At 32.1% G+C, this 26,481-nt stretch overlaps 1 protein-coding gene across 1 annotated transcript in view; it reads left to right on the forward strand.

Moving 5' to 3' along the window:
- Positions 1-26,481, forward strand: part of Smp_142630 (putative talin 2) — a gene marked incomplete at both ends in the record, with an annotated part of 107,308 nt that overhangs the window by 28,859 nt on the left and 51,968 nt on the right. The window contains 8 exons of the mRNA XM_018794169.1: positions 4,778-4,948; positions 6,280-6,422; positions 13,853-13,980; positions 15,587-15,755; positions 16,999-17,154; positions 19,899-20,080; positions 24,278-24,542; positions 26,074-26,226. Coding sequence (XP_018648608.1) covers positions 4,778-4,948; positions 6,280-6,422; positions 13,853-13,980; positions 15,587-15,755; positions 16,999-17,154; positions 19,899-20,080; positions 24,278-24,542; positions 26,074-26,226 — 1,367 coding nt within the window. The remainder of the gene's footprint in view (positions 1-4,777; positions 4,949-6,279; positions 6,423-13,852; positions 13,981-15,586; positions 15,756-16,998; positions 17,155-19,898; positions 20,081-24,277; positions 24,543-26,073; positions 26,227-26,481) is intronic.

A 26,481-nucleotide genomic window follows, 5' to 3' on the forward strand; every position in this document is an offset into this window, starting at 1 on the left:
AAAAACGCACACTAGATACTGCTAGTTTCAGTTTCATTTCCATATGGTTTAGTAATCATCCTTTTTTTATTGTGACTGGTATTCTTTTCTCTCTCTCACTCTCTCTCTTTCTTTCGGTATATATTTTCTAAAAGAAAATTGGGGAAAAATGTAACTCACTTATCAAGTATAGACATATGCACTCGACCTTGAACAACACATATTTTACTGTAGGCAAGACACTTAACGGTTTAAAACCATAGTACCTTAACTATCAAGCAGTTATTTCACTTTACTTTTAGCTAGGGGGGGTGTAGATGTGGAAGCAACCATGAATTTATTTTGAATTCATAAATATTGCTTGTTGCAGTATTTCGTTTTTAATATGATTATCATCAAAATTATGCTAGGAAAAGGTGTATACTAAGTATGTATTCAGCAAATTTACAGCACTTATATATTTGTTGTTAGTATTTACATGCGAAGTAATGATTATATTTGTAGGAAGTAATAAGCAGAAGGTGTGTATGTATCCGTTTCGTCCTAGTATGGGACTCCTCAACATTGTGTATCCATGTTCTCTCCCACGGGACTCGAACCCAGGACCTCTGGTGTCGCACGAACACAACTTCTAGACCTATGAATCAGCATCCGATGATGTTAATGTCCTAAGGTGGGACGAAACATCAGTCCGGTGTGTTATGATTTGACCTAGGCTATAGCCAATTGTTATGACTTGACCAAGGTCGTCGCTGATTCGTTATGACCTTACGAATTTAACAAGGACGTAATTCGCGTAAATTATCCACCAATAGAATACGACTTCTACGACCTTCACACTGTGACAATGACGTTCGATTTATATGGGTAACCTAGCGCCCTTATTGGTCCTTATCCGCCCAACCCGTCCACTTGAGTCCAAAACACCAATATCAGCCTCGGCAATACGAATCGTTTATTTCAAGCATACTTTGTTTATATATCAGACAGACAGGCCACATCATACCATAAAATAGAAAATAATATTTGTACAAAATCAAGCCAAACGTGGCTGGAAGCGTGGGAGACAGTACTCAATAAACCGAGTATAATTTAGGAACAATAAATCATATAATAATAATCAATAGGTCAAAATGAAGCTAATAATAAGATGAATATAGACATAGATAATCCAGTTACCGAATAGTTATACCATAGGAATATAAATAGAATAATAGTGTAATAAGAGGTCCCGTAAGTTATCAGTACTTACTTTTTCCTTAGTATATAACACGGTGATTCCAGGTTTTCAATAATGGTCTAACATTGATCGGTTCAGGATTTCAATAAAATTCAACAATCTCCATAACCTCAAACTAAGAACTGTTTTATCTTACCATACATTTGAGCAGCTTAAAAATAACGTTTAATGTATAATGTTTGTGCATCCATATTGATGTCATTCATGTTATATACACTAAGACAAGATCATAATAGGTCATTATGTTATTTTTTGCATTAATTATTCTTTAATTCACGGTTTGAATGGTTCATTCATATAAATACATTACATAGGTATTCGGAGTACCTAATCTTTGCTTTATTGTTATATTCTCTGTACCACAGATTCAATTTTTATTGTCATTATTGATCGGTATTTAAGATAAACTTATGCAAAATACATTCAGTATTAGCATTCAGGCAAAATGTCTGCTTGATTGATGGTAATCTAGGTCTTAATTATATGGGATCTGATCATGAGACATGTCTACCTTATCACTTCGGACACCAATTAATGTTTATTCGTAGAGTGGTGGAGGCTGATTTGTTCAAGAAACTCGAATTTTCATTCAGCTAACAAATTATTTAACTATCGGAATGGCAATTTGTGATGTTTAGGAGTATTTGAATTATAGTATGAACTAGTAATCCCAGCAATAACGCAATTTAATCAAGAAGTATTAGATGAGCATAAACAAATGTACTGTATTTGGAATTCAAAATAAAAAAGTCATCAGTACAAAGAAATCATTGATTCATATAAACACCACACAATTACATAGAGATTTGACTTATTGTGTTCACATCTTGATAAAGTTAAGATTTGTTCATTTGACTTTGAGCCTCACTCTAAGTGTGAAGAATATTTGCATTATTCGGCTTCTCAAATTGTAGTAGGTAGAGATGAGTTCGAACCTGGAGCATAGTGGCTGGAAGTCGGAAGCCTCAGCTATTGCATCATCGGTCCATATTATATCGCTTTTTGTGTTCAGGAAGTGTGTAGAGGTAATTCTTCAATCCAAATAGTTATAGGTAAAGCCCGAACCCTTTAAATAGAAGGCTAACTGTGACTCTACCAGAATGGATTGTACCCATAGACATTTTTAGTCTTAACTCAACGGAATAGCCAAATTTTCTACTCGAAGGCGATTAATATAAATGCTCTCGATTTTTCTGGTCATCATAAAAACAACATTAAATGGAATTCCTAGAGAAAACTTGATTTTTAAAATATAATTAATCTGTTGTCTTTGATTTCTGAAGATCTGTCAGATAGGACTCATGATCCTAGCTACATAAAATTAGCATAATTTTTCAAAGAAAGTTAAGTTATAGTCGCAACATTACACCATTATAATAAAGTAATGGTAACTAGAACTTGTCTCAGAATGCGTATTGACTGGTTATTAACAGCGTAAAATAAAAAGAAATGGAGAGATTCTAATATATTTTTTTAGAAAAGAGATCGTCTAGAAATGAAGTTTAATTTACTCACGAATATGTCAGTAACAGCACGATCGGTGTCCAGCTACATTACTTCCAAATTATAATTACTTCTTACATTCTAACGGTCGCAGACGTTATTTGCCTTGTTTAGAATAATCGTTGGATAAGATGACTATTACATTTCTACCTTTAAACCGTTATCATCACTTCTCAGCTTTTTCCGTACTAGAAATGGTCATATAATAATATATATTAAATATAATTATTGATAGGTCTCTTCATGTGTGTATTGGTTTCAAATAAATAACGTATATATTTATGAGTTGAAACTTAATAGTGCACATTTCCAACTTATGCCGATTCAAGATATAGCATAGACTATTATTAAAATCAATATAGAGCCTGACATGTATATTTGTTCGTCAAATGGCTGCCCCTGCCTTTTCTTCAACCTTCTATACCGGCTAACATTGAGCGATGATATCGGCGTTGGTTGGGATGTGGTCGGAACATGGCCGTCATCCAGTCTTAACAATGATTTCACTCTTTCATTGCTCACACAATAATTGTGTAATTGATTAAAACTTATGGATTTATGTTTTCTCATTGATTACACTAGTCGATTTACAGTGACAATTCAGATTTCTCGATTTTTCCAAGTTTCTGGAAAAATTCTTTTTTAATCGTAAATTTGAAATTCAATCGATAAGCATTCTTTTTTGGGAGAAAAATAAACAAAAACGATCGATCTCATTGATATGAGTGGAGTTGACTAAGTCATAATAATAATAGAATTCTCTAACTGAAATTGATTGGACAGATAAATAGATTTTTTTGCCATTGTAACAATTCCTTTGATTTTATCTCTATTCCTCATTTTTGTCCAAATTGAATATCGGGGAGTGGGTCATCCAAGGAAATAGGGAAGCATAGTTATTATTATCATTATCATTGGTGTTTGCAATATGCGAGTACTTGGAGACAAACTAGCAAGAAGAAGTGTTTTTTGGACGAAATTAAAATCAACATTGAAGAATTAAAAAGAAAACATAAAGGATCGAGTATTGACTGACGAAATGTACAGTCCAGTTCTGCAGCTTACTTCCTTCAATGGCAATCACTAGTATTAGTATCACTAGCAATACTAATATTTTGTCGAAGACTCAGAAAAAGGAAATTCAGACTGTAGTGAACGAAGACTTGGTGGGAATAACCAATTTATTGTTTAGTGCAAAATTACAGTGTCTTCGTAATATATGAAAACTATACATTAAATACATTATTTGCTCACCTTTCTTGGGTTGAAGCTTTCAAACTCCATCGTTTTTCCATTGCTTTTGTTACTCCGATCTCTTTCCGTTTTTTTTCCTCTTCATATTTTCTTCTGCCAGTAAGAATTCTGCTTCTATTTCCTGCAACGTACTACTTATATCTATCCTTATGAGTAACACACACTACCACTAGTAGGTTGCATAAAAAAAAGTTTTCTGATCGCAACACTTATTGCTATTCAAATGAAAATGAATTGCTGAATGAATTTGAATATAACAAATCACTTTGATTTTAGTGTTGACCATTAATTTCTAGAGAAATAATTTTGCATTTAGTAATAGGCAAAAAACTCTTACACAATCAAATAAAATGATAATATTACTTGTTCATGTGTATTGTTGTGACTGGTGACCTTCTGTAAGTATCAAACTATGATCGTGAGTAAAATAGAGTTGAAAAACACACTACTTAATATTAGATAAGTGATTTCAGTTCTATTCTGTATTAGGAAAACTGGTGTCGATAGACTCAATTAAAACAAAATGCAAATACTTCTTACATCTCAATGGTTTTTCAGTTGATGTTCGCTAGTTTTGAAAATAAATTGTGAACCATATAGAATCACTTTCTAAACTTCAAAATGAGCTGTTAATTGTTTTTCGTAACTGTAAAGAAAGTATATATATATATATATATATATATATATATATATATATATACATATATATATATATATATATACCGTCTAATCAATGAGTGGCCATTAGTATCTGTCATAACGTCGTTTATGTTGTTTCTATTGAATTGTATCAATCAATAGGTATTTATAATTATGAAGAATATCTTTTGGCTCGTGATCGCGATGAAACCGACCGAGAGCGTACAAATACATTGAAAAGATCAACTGGTCATCATCATCATACTGGTACATTGATGAGAGATCAAGAGAAAATGGAGAAATTAAAACGAAAGTTACACACCGATGATGATAGTGAGTTAATAATAGTGGTGATAATTATAACAATAGTCTTGTATATTATTCTTTTTATGAACTCACTTTTGTACTCATACAGAATGCATAAAGGTCGTAATTACCTTGGTAAATTAATGAAGTCCAATTAGTTTTGTATGGCAGTGATGCAAAGAATTTGCATTACTCCAATCTTCCTAATTGAATATAATAGAACAAAGAATACTGACATGTTGACGAGTTGATTGTTGCTTAATGAGGTTTTAACAAATCGGGTGTATTTATTCATGAAGTAATAGTGATTGGTAATTTATCTTTTATAGTATCTTTATTATACTCGGTACTGATTTCATGAATATGAAAAATACATATATAGTGTGTAATTTTACATATATTTTGAGAGATATAAGTTGGTAAAAATTACTTAATTTGATCATTGTATGAATTATCTTGAATTTATCAAATTAAATATCTTATATAAACCGAAGTAAATAAGGCAAAATTAGTAATTAGAGTTCTATGGGAAATGCTCAGAAAAAACAACAACTTATCAGATTTCTCTTCGTCTTCATTAAAAAAACTGCTGAGTGTAATAATAAAATGATGATGCATTTGTGATATGCTCCCATGAGTAGAAATTTGTATTTCTGACCTTTCGTGTCGTAGTTTAAACCACTTCTTGAGGGTAAATAAATAAATAACCGAACTAACTTTATGCAAGTTTATTTAATAGACTATTTAAATTTCAACGTATTTGAAACTGTCAAATCAAACCTTGGTATTGACAGTGACTGCTAAGTTTGTTACCAAGTTAAATTTACTTTCTCTAAACCTCTAGATTTGCAAGTTTACCTTTTATCGTATAAATCCATTTGTCTTCTTTACGTAAGCTAAATGTCGAAGCAAGTATTTTCTTCCATAATTTCCATCTTTCTTTTCACTTTCTAGTTTTCAACTCTCGATGAGTATAAAGTAGTAGTCTAGTAATCTGCTAGAAATTTATTATTTGTTAAAATATTTGCAGTTTACCACCAGACATGTAACACTTTCAAAATCATATGTCTCATTAAATTATTCCACTCGATGATTCGCAACAAACAAATTCCATAATCAACGAATCGTTTGTTGTGTTGTTTTATAATTTAAAATTTACGTAAATAACAATAATTTAACTGCTTAATTGGTTTCCATAATAAGTTAACTTAAAGAAAAAATCTGTTTCAACCGTATTTTCTTACTTCATCATATTAAATAGAATTGTTTTTACCATAAAGAAAAATCTGTTATATTTTGTGTTTGTTATAGTAATTGTGTTTTCATTTGTCTTCCTCTTTTCCACTTTCACCTCTCAGTGGAATGGCTTAATCCATCGCAGAGTTTAAGACAACAAGGCGTAGATGAAAAGGAAATTCTATTATTGAAACGTCGTTATTTCTTCTCTGATATGAATGTGGATGCTCGTGATCCAGTGCAATTAAACTTATTATACGTTCAAGTATGTTAATGTTCTCTAAATAATCAGTTTTTATGTACTCTCAAGAATTGGCTTACATTAAGTCATGAAACGTCTGAAATACAACTTTCTATTCATTGGGATATCGCAAAAGTTATATTTATTATTAACTTTGTACATGATGTTCTATTTGCTTGAAACCATCAAGTTCATCCGTGACATTGATGTCTACAAAGGAAAGAATTCTTATGTTTCTGTTTATCTTAAAACTATAGTCCAACTATAATACTATTTTAAAAAATTTATGTTGTTGAGAGAGAAACATTTGTCGTAAATGACATTAGATAATCATCGCTCCTATACCACAAAGTGATTGTATTTGTAATTGTACTGTTGGATTTCCATCTGCTTGTTTTAATGATTAACTGTCTACTATGAGACCTGAAGGTCGTGTGTTCTATCGCTGACAAGGTCACTGATGCACACCACAGGAGTCGTATATATATATATATATATATATATAATATCGGAGCGTAATAAATACCAACTAAATACCAACTGGCTTTACAAATGTATAATAAAATACAGATACTTGTAAATTAACATACAGTTTCTTGCATTACATTCTAACTGATAGCAACTAATACCGAATACATTGTTTTTATAGTCAGCGATTATATTCCATCATGTTCGTCCGAAAAATTCTGTTGTCCATTTTGTAAATTCTATTGTCGGAAATTTGTGAACATTATTTTTATGTATTGTAATTTTGCTTATGTTTAACATAATCAGTGATTATTTGATGTGAAAACGTCATTCAGTAGTGGTGGTCTGATTTACTATTCACAAAATCTCATATTAGTCAATTAATGAACATTAATTATTTTTTCTATTTAGTAGGAATTTTTTTATTCAAATGATATGATTCCTGTTTAGTAGAAACCTTGGTTAAAATTGAGTTTCCGAAGTACGTTAAATTAATATCGAGAAAATAGTTCGAATATGTTTTTCTTACATTTTTCTGAAATAGTTCCCATGGAATTGATTTCGCTTATTCATAAACTTAATAATAAAAAGTGGTGTATTGCAATCAGTATAATAATCATTTTACGTAGCTTTTCTAGTTGTATTAACCGAAGTAGGTTGTTGATAACATATGACCGAATTCTGGTACCTATATCGATGAAAATGTTTGGCTTTTATTTTAATCTAACCACAGAATTTATAAAAACTCTATCTGTTATCCAGTTTATGATCATATTTTTTCATGGGATTACAACCGGTCAGTTGATTTGAAACATACTTGATGAAAGTAAAATAACTTGTTGTATCGTAAACCTCTTCAAAAATTTACTTCCGAACATGTTGAGATCACTGACCCTAAGGAAACAAAACTGATGTTGGTCACTAAATCTGTGATAATGATGATGGTAATTCGGTTGATGAGACTGTAAACGAGAGATTAGCTTGTAACACAAACAAAAGTAACAAGTTGAACATACTAAGTCAATTTAATGGCTTCATTATCAAGTGTGTTTGTTTTTCCAAATAACTTAAAACCGTCCGAAATATGAAAGAACAACAATTATTTCATTTAAATCTTAAATGATTTCCGTTGATTATGTTATTCGTTGAAACTTGATGTAGGAATATTGTAAAAAAAAAAAACATGATCATAAACAATTATACTTTGTACAATAACTAGTATTTATTCTCTTTTCTTTTTCTTCCTTCCTCGTTACTAAAAAATATGATAATAATTATTATAACAAAAAGCAATGTATGTGATTGTTTTTTTTCTTTTTCAAATAAAAACAGAATAAAATCAGATCTAACAGAAAACAATGGAAGATAGAGAGAGAGAGAATTTGTTATATTTTGCTCTTAAACTAATTAAAAGACGGTCATATGTTTTGTATTGGTGAATTAATTTCAAGTGGCAAATATACATATACACACAATTAGATTATATCGTTTATCATTAGTGAGTAGTGACCAGTTAGTTAATTCAAAGAAGTACTAGTACTTTTTTTATACTACTGACTATTCTTAATCTTAGTCATGATGGTCATACAATAACGAAGATGTTTCTTTTCTCATTATCTGTACTAGAAAATGTATATATGTATACATGTATGTACATGTTGATTTCTATTACATTTATTAAAACGTTTTTTTTTAATTTAAACAAAAAGAAAAAAACAATGAAGAAATGATTGAATCATATGATTCTATAAATTAACATGGATTTCTTAAATTATTCTTTTTTTTTCTCGTGCTTACGTTTTATTTAATCATCATCATCTTGTTGTAAGAGTTGATTGTCGATCACATGTTTAAGACATAATATATACATTAGTACATAAGATAAATAGATGTGATGGTAATTACCTACGTTTACCTATGTTATTTATATTTTTGACTTAATATGTATAATATCGATTAAAGTGCTACTGAGTAATCAAACTACAAGTAATATGTATACACTTTACTGTATTATATAATAGATGACAATGAGGGTTGAAAATCTGCAAATTGGCAAATAAATAAGTAAATGGATTATTATTAGCTTTATTCAATATTATATTTTTGGTACAATATAAAATTTTCAGTACAAAGTATTTCAATAAGTTTCCGTTTCTTACTTCTTCGTCTATCCTGACGATAAATATTGAGTGATCACCAGTTAGAAGATAGCAGTCCAGTCAATTGACATCTGAATAATGTGCATTCTTTTCTCTGCATATTGCCAGCGAGCAACCGCAATATCTGTAATTAGGCCTTTTGTAACCTTTACAGCGAGAGATTGTACATATCTTAGAAACGCACCTGAATAGGTTGTGCGACTAATAGCCATAATGATGTATTAAAACAAACAAAATTAGATAGCTTGTTGAAATATCTAGATGGCAGGAATAGTTAGCCCAGATGTTTCAACAGGCCGCCAATCAAGTTGATGGTAGAATCTTAATATTATACACTAAATATGCGTGTTTATGTGGTTAAAGTGCTTTTCATTTTCTATTTAATTAATTCATGCTAGTGAAAATTCCAAGTTAGATTAATAGTGAAGTTATGAGGAAAGAATTTAAAAGATACGTAGAAATGAAAAATATCTGTCAATGGTTAATTGCTGACAATTATGATCATACTGAAGTGTCGTACATATCTTAATTATTTTGTTTTAATTAATGGTTACGAAGAACTATGTTGTTGTAAATTTCGTTTTGTCAAAAAATCAAGTGCCAGATAAAATGAGTAAGTAATTAATCCAACTAAAAACTCGTTTAGAATAATCGTCATAAGGTCAAACATTAGAGTCTATTTTACGAATGACATTTCAGTCAATCTTAAATCTTTGGTCTGACCTGTGATAAGCCAGCTTTTTATTCTCTTGTTACTCTTTGTTTCTACCATTGTTATTGTTAATAATATCTTCAATCGCCGCATTTTTTCACACCGTTTTACTGAACGTTTTCATAGCATTCACACTCCATAGTTTAATATCTGTTGTTTTGTAATGTGGTAGTTGTTGGAGGCAGTGGACTAATGTGGGCCTTTTTTTAAATCATTTCCATGAAATGTATAGGTAGCACCTACATTAATGGTTAATTTTTATGAATGTACTTAAGTCAAACTTCATGATAATGATGTTACTTTTTGAATTTATGAGCTTCTATTTTGTCTCAATAGTTGAAATCATGAGTCATTTGAAGCTAGACCACCATGGAAAACCTGGAAGCACTGGAAGGCCATTTTGTCCTATTTTGAGACTCCTCAGCAGTGCACATCCATGATCCGAAGTCAGAACCAATCAATCTAGCGCACGAGCGCTTAACCTCTAGACCACTGAGCCAGCATCCAACGGTGTTAATGTCTAACTTCAAACGATCGACGAAATTGAGCGACACATCCACCATCGTCTTCAGTGAGTTACTATCTCATAACGGACCCAGTTGAACTCCACTGGTCACTGATTCTTACTAAAACTCCAGGAAATTTCATTTGAAGCTAGTCACTAGTGAGCATATGCTGATTAATATCAGATGGGGTTTTGTGGATATTATAGTAATTTCAATAGTTGAGATCATGAGTCAATTGAAGCTGGATCGGTTGAAGTTAGACGTGGTTGGATGCCGGCCCAGTGGTCTCGAGGTTAAGCGCTCGCCTGCGAAACTGATAGGTCCTGGGTTCGAATCTCGCGACGCGAGATCGTGGATGCGCACTTCTGAGGAGTCCCACAACGGGACGAAACGGTCGTTCAGTGCTTCCAGGTTTTCCATGGTGGTCTAGCTTCAATTGACTCATGATTTCAACTATGAAATTACTTATAATAACCATTGTTGTTACTGTTTCTCTACTTGTTTTTTAAGGAAAAAAAACATATGGTTATTTGTTTTTTTTCACATAAATAGTTTATAATTCTTGAACACAAAAAAAAACAAACTTTCTACTGTTTCTATTCAGAATAATTTATATATTACACAACTAATTTTGTTTTATTGTATTCACATATGTGAATATATATATATGTTTCATAGTTACAGAAAAAAAAAATTTTTTTCCCATGGTAGTAAATGAATAACAAAATAATTGGTCATTACTTAGAACCTTCTTTCTACAAATTGACTGGTTCGTTTTTTTTTCTAATTCAATATGACTAAAGATAATGTTAAACGTTCAAAGAAAAAAAGTAAATCATGATTTTCTCGTTAAAATTTATGAGTTTACATTTTTGTTATTATTATGATTATTTATTGGAATACTTTATAGATTTTATTTGACTGCTAATCAATGAATTGTATTTTGTATACAAAATTATACATATCACTACTAGTTAGTTATTAGTAGTAGCCAAGAGGATAATATACATTGTTGTTTATTATTTTTTTTTAAAAAATTGACATTTACTGTGTAATGAGTTGTACTCCTGAGTGTGTATGTCCGTTTGTGTGTATGTATATATGTTTATCGATTCAATATATAATAATCCCGCTTTTGATAAAGTAATTATATCTATCCTTTTAATGTTATACAAATGAAATTATGAACCGTTAAACGAATGATTAAAACATTCGCTTTCCAATCATTAAATAGTTGTACATTTGTAACTTCTGTTTAGATAGATGGATGGTAGTACCATTAGACTTCACACACAAAAAAACATGTAGGTCATAGCCAAGATCATAAATATCTACTTAGTAATTGTATTGTATTAAATATATGGAGTAGATCTTCTAAACAGAAGGTATGCCAGTACGAATTACTTCGGATTGAAGAAACCGTTCAATCGATAACGATTTAGAAAGATGGAGCTGGTTTAAAAGTATCACTATGTTAAAGTTCGTAGTTGACACGGATATAAAATTTCATTAAAAAGTCTTATGAAGTACTAAGGAACTTACTGAGGGAGACTAAAGATTGTTTACCCCAACCAAACGTTATGTACAGTATCTTCATCATAATGAAGAGAGCAAGATCAAAGATTTGAGCAGAATAACATGTATCCATTTTATTTCGTCAGTCTCTCATCGACTGCTTGCCCAATCTGTAATCTCTAAAAATCATGATTGCAAAATGGATTGAGAATGCTTACATATATGTGCTTAATTGACTGTTATTTCGAACACGCATCATCATCAAACGTTGATAAGTACCCTCTTCATGTTACTGTCAACTGTGTCTATAAATTCACGTAAACCTATCAAATCAGCTACATTGACTGAGTAGTAAAAACGGCTTATCTTGAACTTTGAATATGTTCCAAAAAGTCATCAGTCAATAGAAAGAATTACTTTAAACAGTACAATATTTAGAACCTCAAGTTAATACTTTAAACTCTTTCAAAGTGAGTAATCAGCAACCAAGCACAAGTTTTCTGAAATCTGCTGAAGCTGTTGATGTAAAGTATTAGAAATCTGTTTTGTTTTTTTCAAAAGGAAACGGTTGTGTTAATTTTTCTCTCTCGGTAACACGAAGATTTTTTTGTCACATCATAAAATTTTGTTCAACTCTTCGTCCCAACTGGATAAATTATCAAGTATTCTCAACCTAGTTTGTAAGTATGATTTTTACGTAATACAGACAACGTAGGTAGCTCACGAGAGTCTGCTATAAATCTTTATTATTACTTTCTTTAAAACCAATTGCCAACTAAATTTAATTATCTACTCTTTGATAATCTGTACGCTGATTGATTTTAAAACATGAATTATTACATATGCAACTTCACAAGAAGCCGATTTTCGTACTTTCTAAGTCAATTCATATTATTATTATTATTGACTTTATTCAATATCATATTTTTGGTACAATATAGAATTCCCAGAACAAAGTATTTCAAAAACTTTCCTTTTCTTATTTCTTGATCTATCCTGACGATAATTATTGAGTAATCTCCAGTTAGATGTTAGCAGTTGAGGAATCGACATCTGAATAAAGCACATTCTTTTCAATGCATATTGCCAGCCACTACGATATTACTGATTTTACTTTTTTGTAAACTGTACAACGAAATGTTGTAAACTTTTCATAAACGCATCTGATTAGGTTATGTGATTAATAGACATGATGATGTGTTAAAACAAGCAAACACAGGTAACTTGTTGAAATATCAAGATGGGAGGAACAGGTAGTCCAGATATTCAAGCAGGCCACCAAATTGAGGTTGTTATTAACTGTGACGAACTGTTACGTAAAATTGGAAAAATAGCGATTCGTGCAACGCATTGTAAAAAAAGGAAACTAATAGTAAATAAAGATTTTATTCACCCTTCAAAAATAAAAAAACACACGATGACTATTCACTAATTAAATACACTCATTTGTATACAGATTTTGATGACCTTTGCAGACCAATGTATTAATAGTATACATAACTGAAATAGTGAAGTTAAAAGAATAGATATTACACCGATTTAATATTAAATGTTTGCTGCTTTACATGTTGAATGAATATCTCACTAAATTAATACAAAATTATATATGTCCTAATGAACATATATCACATTGAATAAAAAAATAAAATGTGTGACTTATTGAATTCAAACGTCATCTCACATTTTAACCCGTCCTAGCAAAACTGACCTTTGAGAAAACAATTCACTAGTTCCAATTTCTCTGGAAGTTCGTACTGATTTTCCTTTGTTCATTTCAGATTACTTTTTGTGATTGTATAGGGCAGTATAACTGAGTTAGAAATTTTAACACGGGTCTAATATTTATCAATCAATGTATTGATTAACGTTGGGATTTTTGGTTTTTATAAGCCATTCATGGATATTTCTACATTTAAAATTAGCATATTACATTTAGAAAAGCAAATTCATATTTTGTCATTTTCCAAACAAAAACACTGAAAGAAATGTGAATGTTTATTTAGAAACGAAGTTGGAAGAGTCTGCAATTTTCGTGGCTTTTTCACTTATTATATCGTTATTTCATAAATTTTCTTTCTTTTTTTTATTTTTTAGCTTAAGGATGCTATTTTGAAAGGAACTCATCCTGTTTCTTTAGAAGAAGCTGTCTATTTAGCTGGTATTCAATGCCAAGTTCAATTTGGAAATTATGTTGCTGAGAAATTTAAACCTAATTTTTTAGAGTAAGTTTCACAGAATAAGAATTAGTATTTAATTCTATAAAAAAAGTATGAAGTGAATTGTTTTTATTCATTAAACTTACTGCTCATAAAATATCACAAGGTATGAAACAAATAATAGCAAATATATGAAATATGATTGAATTTGGAGATTAAAGAAAAACAGTTGTCTAGTGCTTTCCGATTTTTCATAGTATAACTACCAACCGAGGTTGATCCGTGACGAATGCTGTCCTTCAGAAATAATAATAAGTGCTTTCACCATTTTTAATGAAGGATAGATGTCTAGGATTCCAGACACATGTAAAATGAAATTTACGGACCAAGAGAGCGACTCATTCATTCAGTTGTCACGACTTCAGTTTTTCAATTTTGTTTTTTGACTGTTTGCATAGTAAAGATGTATCTCCTTTGTTCACTGACATTGAATATCTGCGATTCTGGAACTTTTCCGTCATGTTGGAATTGAATGCATCCCATTGTTTTAGCGTTTTCATTAATCTCTTCCTTGTATATCTGTTTATTATCGAAAATGTAATTGAATGTTTTTTGACATGTTCTTGATAGACTATCAACTATTGAAAAACGATGTAACAATGAATTATTAGCTTAATGTAATTACAGTTTATTCATTTCAAGTTATTAAATACCTATCTGTGAACACCTTTACATTGATCGGTGATTGTGATTGCTGTACATATTCAGTGTGTGTTAATCTCAACAGGAAATCTTATTGCTCACTTCTACATGATGTTAGTCCTGATGATGTTTTCCCGGTCGACAACAAAAACTTTTACATTAAGCCATTGATCTCAGAAAACACAACACATCCAAAAGCTACAAATTGCCCCCGTCATTTCATGTCTTTTCCACAGAAAGAGAGTTTCATTGACGTTTTTGCAATGACTGTCATTCGCATTGAAATTTAACATCCGAATTCGTTTACTTAGGAAAATAAATCTTCTGAATCATATAAGTGTAGAAAGTTCTATGCTCAGATCATCTAATCGACCAGCGCACAGAAATCAATTTCAACTTCTGTCTCCAACCGGCTGTAATCTAACTGAGCGTAAAACAGTTATCAGGTCTCATAAAATCGTTTTATTCAGAACTACGATGCTTACCTTGAGAAGTATTAAGTATTTAAAATTCGCTAACTGAAAATCATGTTGGCTTTATATGTTAGTTATGCAAAAGTTGTGATCCTTAAACAAATTTAGGAGTTTGGGAAAGCACAATATCTAATGGATGAGGAAAAATACAACCGTTATTCGAAGAAATTATCTACATATTGTCCAGCATGAAGGTAAATCTGAATAATGCGAGACTAGTCTATACCACCCGTTACAGTTTACCGAGAGTAAAAGTAACCTGAATATAATTGGTTTTGCTTAGCGGTGATAAGTATTATACAGCATAAAACACAAAAAATGAGTTTGTATAGCGTTCATCGTCATAACTGATGGGTAGTTTGATTCTACACTGGGTATGGCTGAGCTTCGTTCTTATAGAACTCATTCAACGGTAATAAATGTATCTTTAATTCTCATTTCTCTTCACAAAGTTCTCTTCAGATGTTTAGTCAATGATTTTATCTATTTTTCTATAGTTTGAAAGATTTTCTACCGAAAGAATATGCAAAAATTCGTAGTTTAGAAAAGAAAATCTTTCAACAGCATGCTGAATTATGCGGTTTAAGTGAAATTGAAGCGAAAGTGAAATATTGTCAATTTTGTCGTTCATTAAAAACTTATGGAATTACATTTTTCCTAGTAAAAGTAAGCTCTCTTCCTTGTCTTTTTGTTTGTATTGTTCCCCTTGAAAAATTCGATTGGTTGCCACCCTCTTTTTAAGATATAAAGAACTATACGAGTTCTTTCTCAGAATGTATTCATTAGTTGTGATGAAATTAAATGACTATTCAATATCTTCACTTTTTCAATATTGTTAAAAAAGAAAACAGGTCACTGGTTCTCTGTGAATAAAAAGAAAAACCAATAGTTTTTTTATTTTAGCACCAGTCACTATCAATTATTAGAATTCTTTTTTTTCTGTCAATATATTAAGTTAAAGAAACTTTCGGCATAAAATAAATGGATTACTTTACATACTGTATGATTTGTTTATGTATATTTTCCTGAACAATCTCAAATCATTAGCAAACATGGATAGTGGCTAGCAGTGGAATCCGGGACGCGCTTTTCGTTCTATTTAGGATTCGTCAGACTTCACCCCATCGCACAGGCAAGTGGCTATCAGAACTCAGTAGCTGAGTGGATAACGCGATGGCGTTTGAAGCGAAAGGTAATAGGTTCGAGTCCCAGAATGAACATCAACTTTGAGATGCAGGTAAAGTCAGCTGACGAGTCTCAAATAAGATGAAACGCGCGTCCTGGATTCCACTACTAGCCACTATCCATCTTTGCTTATAATGCCTGTGAATTAAGGCTATATGGATGCAATACGCACAGTATGCACATATGCCAATAAGAGACTGATCAATTGCAGTCCTAAATATCAATGGGAAGATTCAAACAATCGATACCAAATGAATTCAATTTCAAACCATATTTCTATATTATGGATATATGAACTGTGTTTGAAATAAAAGTTAATAAAATCAAAGTATAACTGTATCATCTGGGAATCTTCATTGTGTGAGCAATGTCTTTTATAACTTGTCTATCTGAGAGAGAGAAAGAAAGAAACAAATATGGAGATTAATACACTAGATGTTAGTTTTTTTTGTTTTTTTTTCTTTTGAACATTCAATAGTTATCATCTTTTCTACCTCATCAATGATCTGTACACATTCATTTCCACAGATCTTCAACGTTTATACATAAAATATTGTAATCTGTGATTAGAATTAAAATTTCTTTCATATACTTGTCATTGCTTTCTGAGAATAAGTTTTATATCGAATAGAACAATGTCCTTTGTTATGTATCTATTATGCTGGTCATTAATGTTAATTTATTGTTACACGTTTTTGTCTATTTTTTGTCTTTTTCCTTTTAGGAACGAATCAAAGGCAAAAATAAATTGATACCACGTTTGTTGGGTATAACAAAGGATAGTGTAGTTCGATTAGATGAAAAAACCAAAGAAGTTTTGAAAATTTGGCCGCTTACATCGATTTGTAAATGGGCTGCCTCACCACATGCATTTACTATGGTAAAATACCAATAATATTGATGATAATAGTAATATTTCATAGAAATGATTGATTTTTTAAGTAATTTTCCCCATTGAAACAAATTCTTAACATTGAATAAAGTTGACTGATTAATTGAACTTTTTCTAATATGTTTGTAATTGAACTTCTCTAATAGCGAATGATTCGAAGTCACAACTGTAATGGTCGGGATACTTTTGTGCTTAGTTATTTCATATTTACTATATATCCCTTTTTGACGATAAGTTGCTTATGTCAAGTGTTCACCTCTTCGATTGACATCATTATTATTTTGACTTTGTTGATTGTTTTGCTGAGAAAAGTAAATTCTATAATGTAGTTTTAAACATTACACGATTATCGATTAAAGTGTTTAATGAAGTACTGCATACAATTTAGGAATTCGTTGGACAAACTTTTTCCTAAACATTTTAACTACGGTTTTTCACCTATTTTTTCATCATGTTTACGGAGGAATTTTAAATTGTTCTTATTATAAATGTGGCTATTTGAATTCTTTAAATATAAACAGCTTTGACTCAGTAGTTTGAGCTACTTGCTTTTGACCACTCATTATTAGAATTAAGTCTTGTTATAACAACTTATGAGATAGTGAATAGGTAGGTCAGTATATTGGAATCCTTTTGTGGTTTACACCACTCACTGACCTTCGTCATACTGCCAATGAGTACCAGAAAGGACTGAATACCTGTTTCGTTTTAGCTCGAGACTCTTCAGCTATGTGTACTGACGACTCTGTCGAAAATCGGGTCCAGGCCCCTCAGCGGTGTAAAGGTTAAACACACGCTGCAAAGCCTGAGGGTCCTGGTTTTGATTCCTGGCAGATTAAGTATGTCCACTCTTAAGGAGTTTCATATTGGAATAACACAGCTGTCCAGTGCTGCCTATTTTTCACTCGTTGCCTAAAGCCTGTTGGAGATATATACCACAAAACTCGAATTTGTAATTTTGTACAGGGCGACATTATTATATTCTTCTCCAGTATTTGACTTCGGACATGAGAACGGTTTGTCAACTACTCTCCCAATATATATATAGATAGACACAATTCACCAAATAGACGTATCCGTAGTTTACGTGTAACGATTATATGTTTGTTTTTTTATACTGGAACACCTCACTGAAGTAATGATTCCTGGGCTTATGTGAATAATTTCGTTTTTCTGTAATTGTACATTCAAATTACTAAGTCAATAATGACAACTAATACATATAATGTGAGTATTGTGACTTTGTAGTCTAATTTATATCCATTTGTAAGTTTACCGTCTTCTTTCTTAGAATTGCTGTTCACTTAAGTTATTTTAATACTTCAAGGGAATTAGAAAACGTAAGCAAGGGTGGAGATAAATTATTACTGTTTATCACAAAGTTTTGTCAAGGTGTACATAACTAACTGGAATATAATGTTAATTAAGCATAATTGATTCTTATGAAAAGATTGATGGATTATCTAATCTCGTTATTAAATAATATTAGAAGATGTGTAATGGATGCAGAATTGGTGGGGATAACCAAACGTCATCGTTCCTTCATTCCTACTGTTATTACAATTACTCACTGTTTACATTCCTGTTGCCTTGAATTCGATCTTCCTAATCTTCTGCTGCCATGCATTCCACTTCTGACTGGTGTTACATACTAATTATGCCTGCCAAGATAAATAGCATACATCACATGTAAAATACCGAATATCCCGTCTCATTTTTCCAGTATTTGTTCCTTCTCTTTGAATTGAAAATACTTCACTTCTAATTCGTTCTTCTTCTGGTAGTAGAAAGTTAACTCCAGTATATTTTCATTATTCTCTTCATTATATCAGTTTTCTATTGGTTTACTCATGAGATGTTTTTTAGATTCACTGATTTCGTTTTGCAACTAAAGTATTTTCTTTTTTGTTGTTTTTGTGTTTTTCAATATAAAAAGTCACGATGATCGTTGTTAGTGGTAAACTTTTACTTCGATTTTTATTTTTATTTTTTCATCCATTGTGCCATAGTAGCATCTATTCATAAATCATTCTTGTTATCATATTTTGTTACTTTTTATGGGTAAGGAAATTTAATCTCATAAGTTACATTTCATACTACTGAATCAATAATACTTTCTATTGACACAGCTTGTTACTTGATAATAATGAAAACCGTAGTAGTAGTAGTAGTAGTAGTAGTGTGGTGTGTGCTACTTATACGGGCAGATGAAAGTAGTATGCATCAAGAATCGGCAATAGGATTCTTTCTGACAGAAGTAGAACGTGAAGAGAAGAGAAAGAAAATCTGAAGCAGTCCGAGTAACAACATGAATAAAAGAGTTATGAAGCTTGTGAAAGACAATTTAAGGAGGATGTGCAAAAATGGTGTATTCAGTATATTGTTTTCAGATTTTAGAAACGTAGTGTGTGATTTTGCTGAATACAACAAATTGGTTTACTCTAACCATGTCTTCGACTTGTTAACAACTAAGTTGTAACTTCAATCTCTAGTCCACCTACTTCGATCCTGGTAGTCAGGGAACGCCACCAATAACGACGTGAAGCATGTGTCTACTTGAATAGTGAATTACATCAGTTCAAGATCAAAACTATTACAAAATTCAGTTATTTTGTTTTAACTTACTGGTCGAATGCTTTGTGATTTAAATTCTCTGCCAACTGAATATATTTAATGTTCAAGAAGCTGTATGATATGTAAATAAATCCTTATTTTTCTTATTATTATTAAAGGATTTTGGCGAATATTCACCAGATGAATATTACACGGCTCAAACATCAGAAGGTGAACAGATCTCTCAACTAATTGCTGGTTACATTGATATCATATTGAAAAAACAAAAAGCTACTGATCATCCCGGTTTGCAAGGTGATGAAGAGTCTGCAATGTATGAAGAAAATGTTCAAGCTGAACGGTTAGTTTAATGCGTTTATCTTTACGTATGTGTGTTTTTGTGTGCATAATTTTCGTCTCCATTGTTTGAAGCATTTTCATCACATGAGTTAAAATTTCTACTTTAAAGTAAGTCATCTAGTCGATGTCTCTTTTATTCTGATATATATGGTAGCTTATAGTTAAAGTATTCATTTTGATCCTTTAAACAAAATTTCTTTATTATTCAATCTAAATATCATTTTCAATTGTATGATTGTCGAAATTAAAAATTCAGATACATGAAACATCTGGAACATCCCATGAAAGTTTTAAATAATAATGAAAATTAACGTGTTTTACAGAATAGAGATGGCTTACAGATTACAATAGAATTCAGGACGCACATTTCATTCTACTCAGGGATTCATCAAATAGACGTGCCTGCATATCTGTGTTTGTATTCATACATCCTAGTTTCCTATACTAGCTACAATCCATCTATTCCATTAGACTTGTGACAAAATAATAATATTCAAGCAACCCACATACGGTGCACATGTAATAACACAGACTAATGGAAATCCAGTCCTGAATGTCAACTATGGGATGGTTCGAACGCTTAATAACTGTGAAATCATGTGTTATGGTAATTTGGGAGTCATTTTCGTTTGTAGAATACGAGATATATTCGTAGTTTTTTTATTAATAAATAAGACTCATTTCTTGAATATGGAATAGCCGATTGGGCAATGCTGACTTTTGACGCATTGTACCAGGCGAAGATGGAAAATCGATTAATGAAGCAGTGAATCACTACCGGCTAAAGCGTTTAGGATATTCATTAAAACTAACTCGCTAAAAAACGCTGACCAGAAACGACTACTCAAACCATTTAAATTCTGCTCTGGGAGTCAGAAAGTCTTCATTTAGAAGAGTTATGACGCCTTATGGTGAAAGTCGAGTTTCTTCGGAAATCACGAGGCTGATGCCCCTTGTAACAACCAGAACAACCACTTATTTAGGTACATGAAATGCTCGTACAATGTGGGAGACCAGGAGAGTCTTCCAAATTGCTGCAGAAATGAGAAGATACAACCTGGAGGTGCTTGGAATCAGTGAAACACATTGGACGCAGGCTGGACAACAACAATGACTAGCTTCAGGAGAGCTTCTGTCATACTCCGGCCATGAAGAAGAAAATGCTCCACATACACAGGGAATTGCATTGATGCTGTCCAAACAAGCACAAAAAGCACTTATAGGATGGGCCATGGATCATCAAAGCCTCCTTCAAAACAAAGGGAGAGGGCATAACAATGAACGTCATCCAATGCTATGCTCCTGCCAATGATTACAACGAAGACATTAAAGATCAATTCTACGATAGGATGCAGTCAATTGTCGAGAAGTGCCCAACAAAGGACGTGACCATTCTGATGGATGACCTAAATGACAAAGTTGGAATAGACAACACTGAGTATGGAGACATCTTGGGACGGCATGGACTGGGAGAAACGAACGAAAATGGTAAGAGATTTGCAAACCTATGTGCCTTCAATAAACTGGTCATAGGCGGCACTATATTTCCACACTAACGCATTCACAAAACCACATGAACTTCACCGGCCCACACTACATAGAACCTAATCGACCATATCTGCATCAACAAAAAGTTCAGAACGACGATGGAGGACGTCAGAACCAGGAAAGAATCTGATGTAGCATCAGATCATCACTTGCTGGTCGCCAAGATGAAACCGAAGCCCAAGAAGCACTAGACAACGGGGCGGACAACATCACAAAAGTTTAATACGACCTTTCTTCAAGATACTGTCAGACTCAATGAATTCAACGTAGTCTTCAGCAATAGTTTTCAGGCCTTTCATGATCTACTCAATGGAGAAGGAACTACCATAGATAACAACTGAAAATGAATCAAGGACGGCCACAAGAAGCACCATCACAAGGAACGGTTCACTGTTGATACACTGAATAAGATTGAAGAAAGGAGGAACAAGAAGGAAGCAATCGATATCAGCCGTACAAGAACGGAGAAAGCCAAAGCACACGCTGAATACACAGAAGTAAACAAGAAAGTGAAGATAAGCATCAGAACAGACAAACGTAAATATGTGGAAGATTGAGCAATGACGGCGGAAAAGGCTGCAAGAGAAGTAAACATGTGACAATCGTATGATATAACGAAGAAGCTCGCTGGAAATTATAGTATACCAGAACGACCATTGTGATGACTACAGGGGTATCACTCTTCTCTCAATACCAGGAAACATCTTCAACAGGGTATTGTTAAACAGAATGAAGGACTCTGTAGACGTCCAACTTCGAGACCAACAGGCTGGATTCCTTAAGGATCGATCGTGTACTGACCAAATCTCAACACTACGGATCATTGTGCAACAACCAATTGAATGGAATTCATCACTCTACATCAACTTCATTGACTACGAGAAAGCATGTGATAGCGTTGACAGGACAATACTATGGAGGCTTCTTCGACACTATGGCGTGCCTGAGAAGATAGTCAATATCATACGGAATTCCTATGATGGAATAAACTGCAAAATCGTGCATGGAGGACAGCCCACTGACTCGTTTGAGGTAAAGACCAGTGTCAGGCAATGAACAACAATTGTATAGAACTTGGAAGGAAGGTGTAGGACAGAGTGGGTTGGAGAATGCTGGTCGGCGGCCTATGCTTCACTGGGGGTTACAGGCGTGAGTAATCCGTAATTAAGTAATACCCAACCACCACCTACTTCAAACCACGATTTTTTCCGTCATAGGAATTCGCTGAAAGAAAATTTGGTGCTACAAAACCAAGATGTAGTATTAGTTCATGAAGTCATTTTCTGTTGGACTGAGTTGTGTTGATGTGTACAGACTATCTGGCTGGGGTCCTCATGATCAGTGGTTGTGGACTCAGGTTGACATGTCTCAAAATAGTTCACAATAACCTATATTCATTCATTCTTTGTCTTTAAAAATTTGTAATTTTTATTCAACAAATTCATCCATCCTTCTCGAACCAGATCTACCATTACGGACAGTTTCACAACTTCTTCTACTCTACCATTTTTCCCGGTAATTTTATTCTGATGTGTTGATATGGTATGACAACTTGAAGAGAAATACATACACGCCAGATTCTAAGTTGCTTATAACTGACTGGCCGACTTCTTGGATAGACTTTCTAATTCATTGACAATCTGAACTGATTTGTATGTTTTTATTTTTCTCTTGATTATTATTATAAGTCCAGTTTGTCAGTTTTGTTTTTCTTCTTCTTTTTCGATTTCATATGTGCACTCTCTCTGACTATGTGTATCTGATTGATTATTGGCAATGGCAACAATATTATTTTCTTAAACCATATCATAATAAACATTTCACTTTTTTTTGCCATATATTGGATTGATTTTAACTGTTAAATGTTCATAGGTTTGTGAAGAAAAAACAAAAACTGTCACTTAGTATTTTTACTATTAATATCAACATTATTAATATTTTGACATTATGAAAACTTGTCAATTTTTCCGAAATATGACATCAGTTTAACAGTGTGTTTGTATGTGGAGTTTACACTTGTGTGCGTTGTTATGATTGTTGTCTTAATAATTATTCATAATTGGCATCTTGGGAACTATGTGTGTTCTACAATAGAGAATGATATGAACACTTTTGCCTTTTGGTCATATGCGTAACTGTATTTGAAGTATTGTGAAAATGGTTTGATAATCTGTAACAAATTAGAGGTGTGTGTTTTTAATGACTGATGAACTGAAGGATTGCTATGAGTATATTCAAAACTAATTTTGTATGATGATAAAACTTCTAGAGTTCATCAAGTTCAGTAATAGCGACCAATACTCACTACTAACATTTAATAATAACGTTTTGTACAATTAGATTGAACTTAATAGGTTTCTATAATTAAGTGCCTATCATTGATGTATAAATTCTGGTCACTAAATATATAATTCTGTTGACTGCCATCCTATATGTAGGATGAAGCTCATTTTTTCAATATTTTGACCGATTAAAATTTTCTAATATAACTGAGGTCAACTTTCACTCGTTATTAATTTCTATTGTTCCACAGACCAGAAATTATACGTTTCCTCTTCATATATATAGAAAAAACTTCGTTAAAAACTTTATTGAACGATCATTTTGATCATTGTACCTTTGTTTTCATTATTATTGTTATTAATATCAGGGCTACGATTGTTCAGCATCAACGTGTTCCTGTTCGTGTTCGAGGAAAAGATCAACTTGTCAATGGTGTAGTTGAAAAACCATTCGACCATCACCAACACAGAAATGATTTAGCTAGTCATCAAATCCATACAAATGGTGTATGGTCTATTCATCAACAAAATAATCTTGTAGGTGATGAAAATTCTACAGTAATCGATGGTCAAAGTATATTAACAGCAACAACAACACGCCAAATGTCACCTGATAACTTTATGACTGGTGGAGTAAGTATATATTTCTTGTATTAGAATGAATATATATATGTATATCAGTTGATCATCGGTCAAGTTTAACATTCGTTATTCATTCTGAGCTACGGTGAATGTGAATAAATACCTTATTTTAGTTTTTTATTTAAAATCTGAAAAACACTTTGTTTAAGTTCAGAGTCCATGATTAAACTTTTTCTTTTGCTGTTTGGATACCGATATTCTTGCTCACACAGTGGATAAGGATGTTATATATGCTAAAACATTTCTCGAATTATTTTTGGCTTTTATGGAATCAAAAAATCTTATCTATTTCATTTGTTTTAAGCATGGATTTCATTAGCTCATTGACGATTATCAATTTAATATCTCCTAAAAAGTCAACTAATTGGTCATATATAATTTAAATGTGTCTTTGTCAATAGTATCAATAATAGTGGTAAAAATACTAGTCGACTTTCCATTTTCGTGCTGCCCTTTAACCTAATAAACAAACTCAATATACTCAGTGCTGATCCACACACACTTATCACCGATGATATCCAGCAGAGTTTGAGCTTATATCCAAATGATTGAAATTTAATATGTCCTGACTCCTGAACTGTAATACATAGCATACCGCCTTCAACCCTCCAAACAAAATAATATTATATTTCGGTAATCAATACTTAAATTTTGTACTTACGCTTTTCCGATTTTCGCTCTCATTTATTAATGTAGTAACAAAATAGAAAGAATTTCAACACTGATTATTTCTCTTTTACTGAATAACAGATTTCTTTAAATTATTATAGAATTTTCGATTAATTTAAACATAATTTTAAAGTGTCTCGTAGGCAATGAATGGAAATCCTTCCTATTCTCCTTCGTACAGTCTCCGGGAGATCAGCTTTTCTTTTAGCCATAGGTAATTTTAAATATTTCATACAAGACCTGTTAAAACAGAAAGATACTAAATAAGCACTAGTCTACTTATATATCATTCAAAGTGTTATTGTCTGTTATTTACATGCCATTTCATAGTTATATTTGAAGCGGTGGGCGATCAAGTAGTAATGAGGTGTATACTACTTATGTTAACAGATATAAGTAGTATGTAGCACCACTAGTAAGTTAAATGCCTAGCAACAGAAGATTCAATAGAAGAGAACAAGAAGGGAAGTAGAGAGTAATTGTGATAACAACAGAACTGAGATAATCACGAAACATGTAAAGGAAAACTGAAGGAAGATATCCAAATAATAAATTTAATGTATGGTTTTCATATTTTACGAAGGCACTCTGTAATTTCGCATTGAACAGTAAATTGGTTTCCCTCACCTGGGTCCTTGTTCACTACAGTATCATTAACACCCTTACATTCACAGATACTGTTGATTCAGACGTCCCGTATAATTGACTTGTTAAAGTTCACCTATCAAATCATTTGTAATGAGCAGTATTGTTATACTGAGGAAAACATTTTTTTCTTTGGAAAAATCAAATAACAAAAGTGGTTTTTCATATATTTGTTCGTTTCTTTCTCTCTTTTTTATATTATCACTAGACTCATATTTTCCACTATCAAGAAATGTCTCCAGCACAAAAATCTCTTTTAATTACAATTAATGAAGATTTGGAAACATTACAAGCTGCTAAAGAACATTTAGATATTGGTCCACCAACTGAACGTCACCTACTCAATGTTGGAACAGATGAAGTATGTGTTTTTTTTCTTTTTTTAACTTGTTCCAAATAAATTCATACTTATTATGATCTGTTCGTCTCATGTGTGTGTCTAATGTGAACTCAAGCTGACGCAATAAACCTAGATATTGCATAATTATCAAAACCGTTTCTCCTAAAAAAAGACAATTAATTGTAAGAGTGTTTATTTCTTCGAGTTTTGCGTTATTAATATTGAAAACAGTACAAACTGTCATCTCCATATGAATATCAACACTGGGATACAGAT

Source organism: Schistosoma mansoni, chromosome 1, assembly GCF_000237925.1.
Source record: "Schistosoma mansoni strain Puerto Rico chromosome 1, complete genome".
Taxonomy (NCBI): domain Eukaryota; kingdom Metazoa; phylum Platyhelminthes; class Trematoda; order Strigeidida; family Schistosomatidae; genus Schistosoma; species Schistosoma mansoni.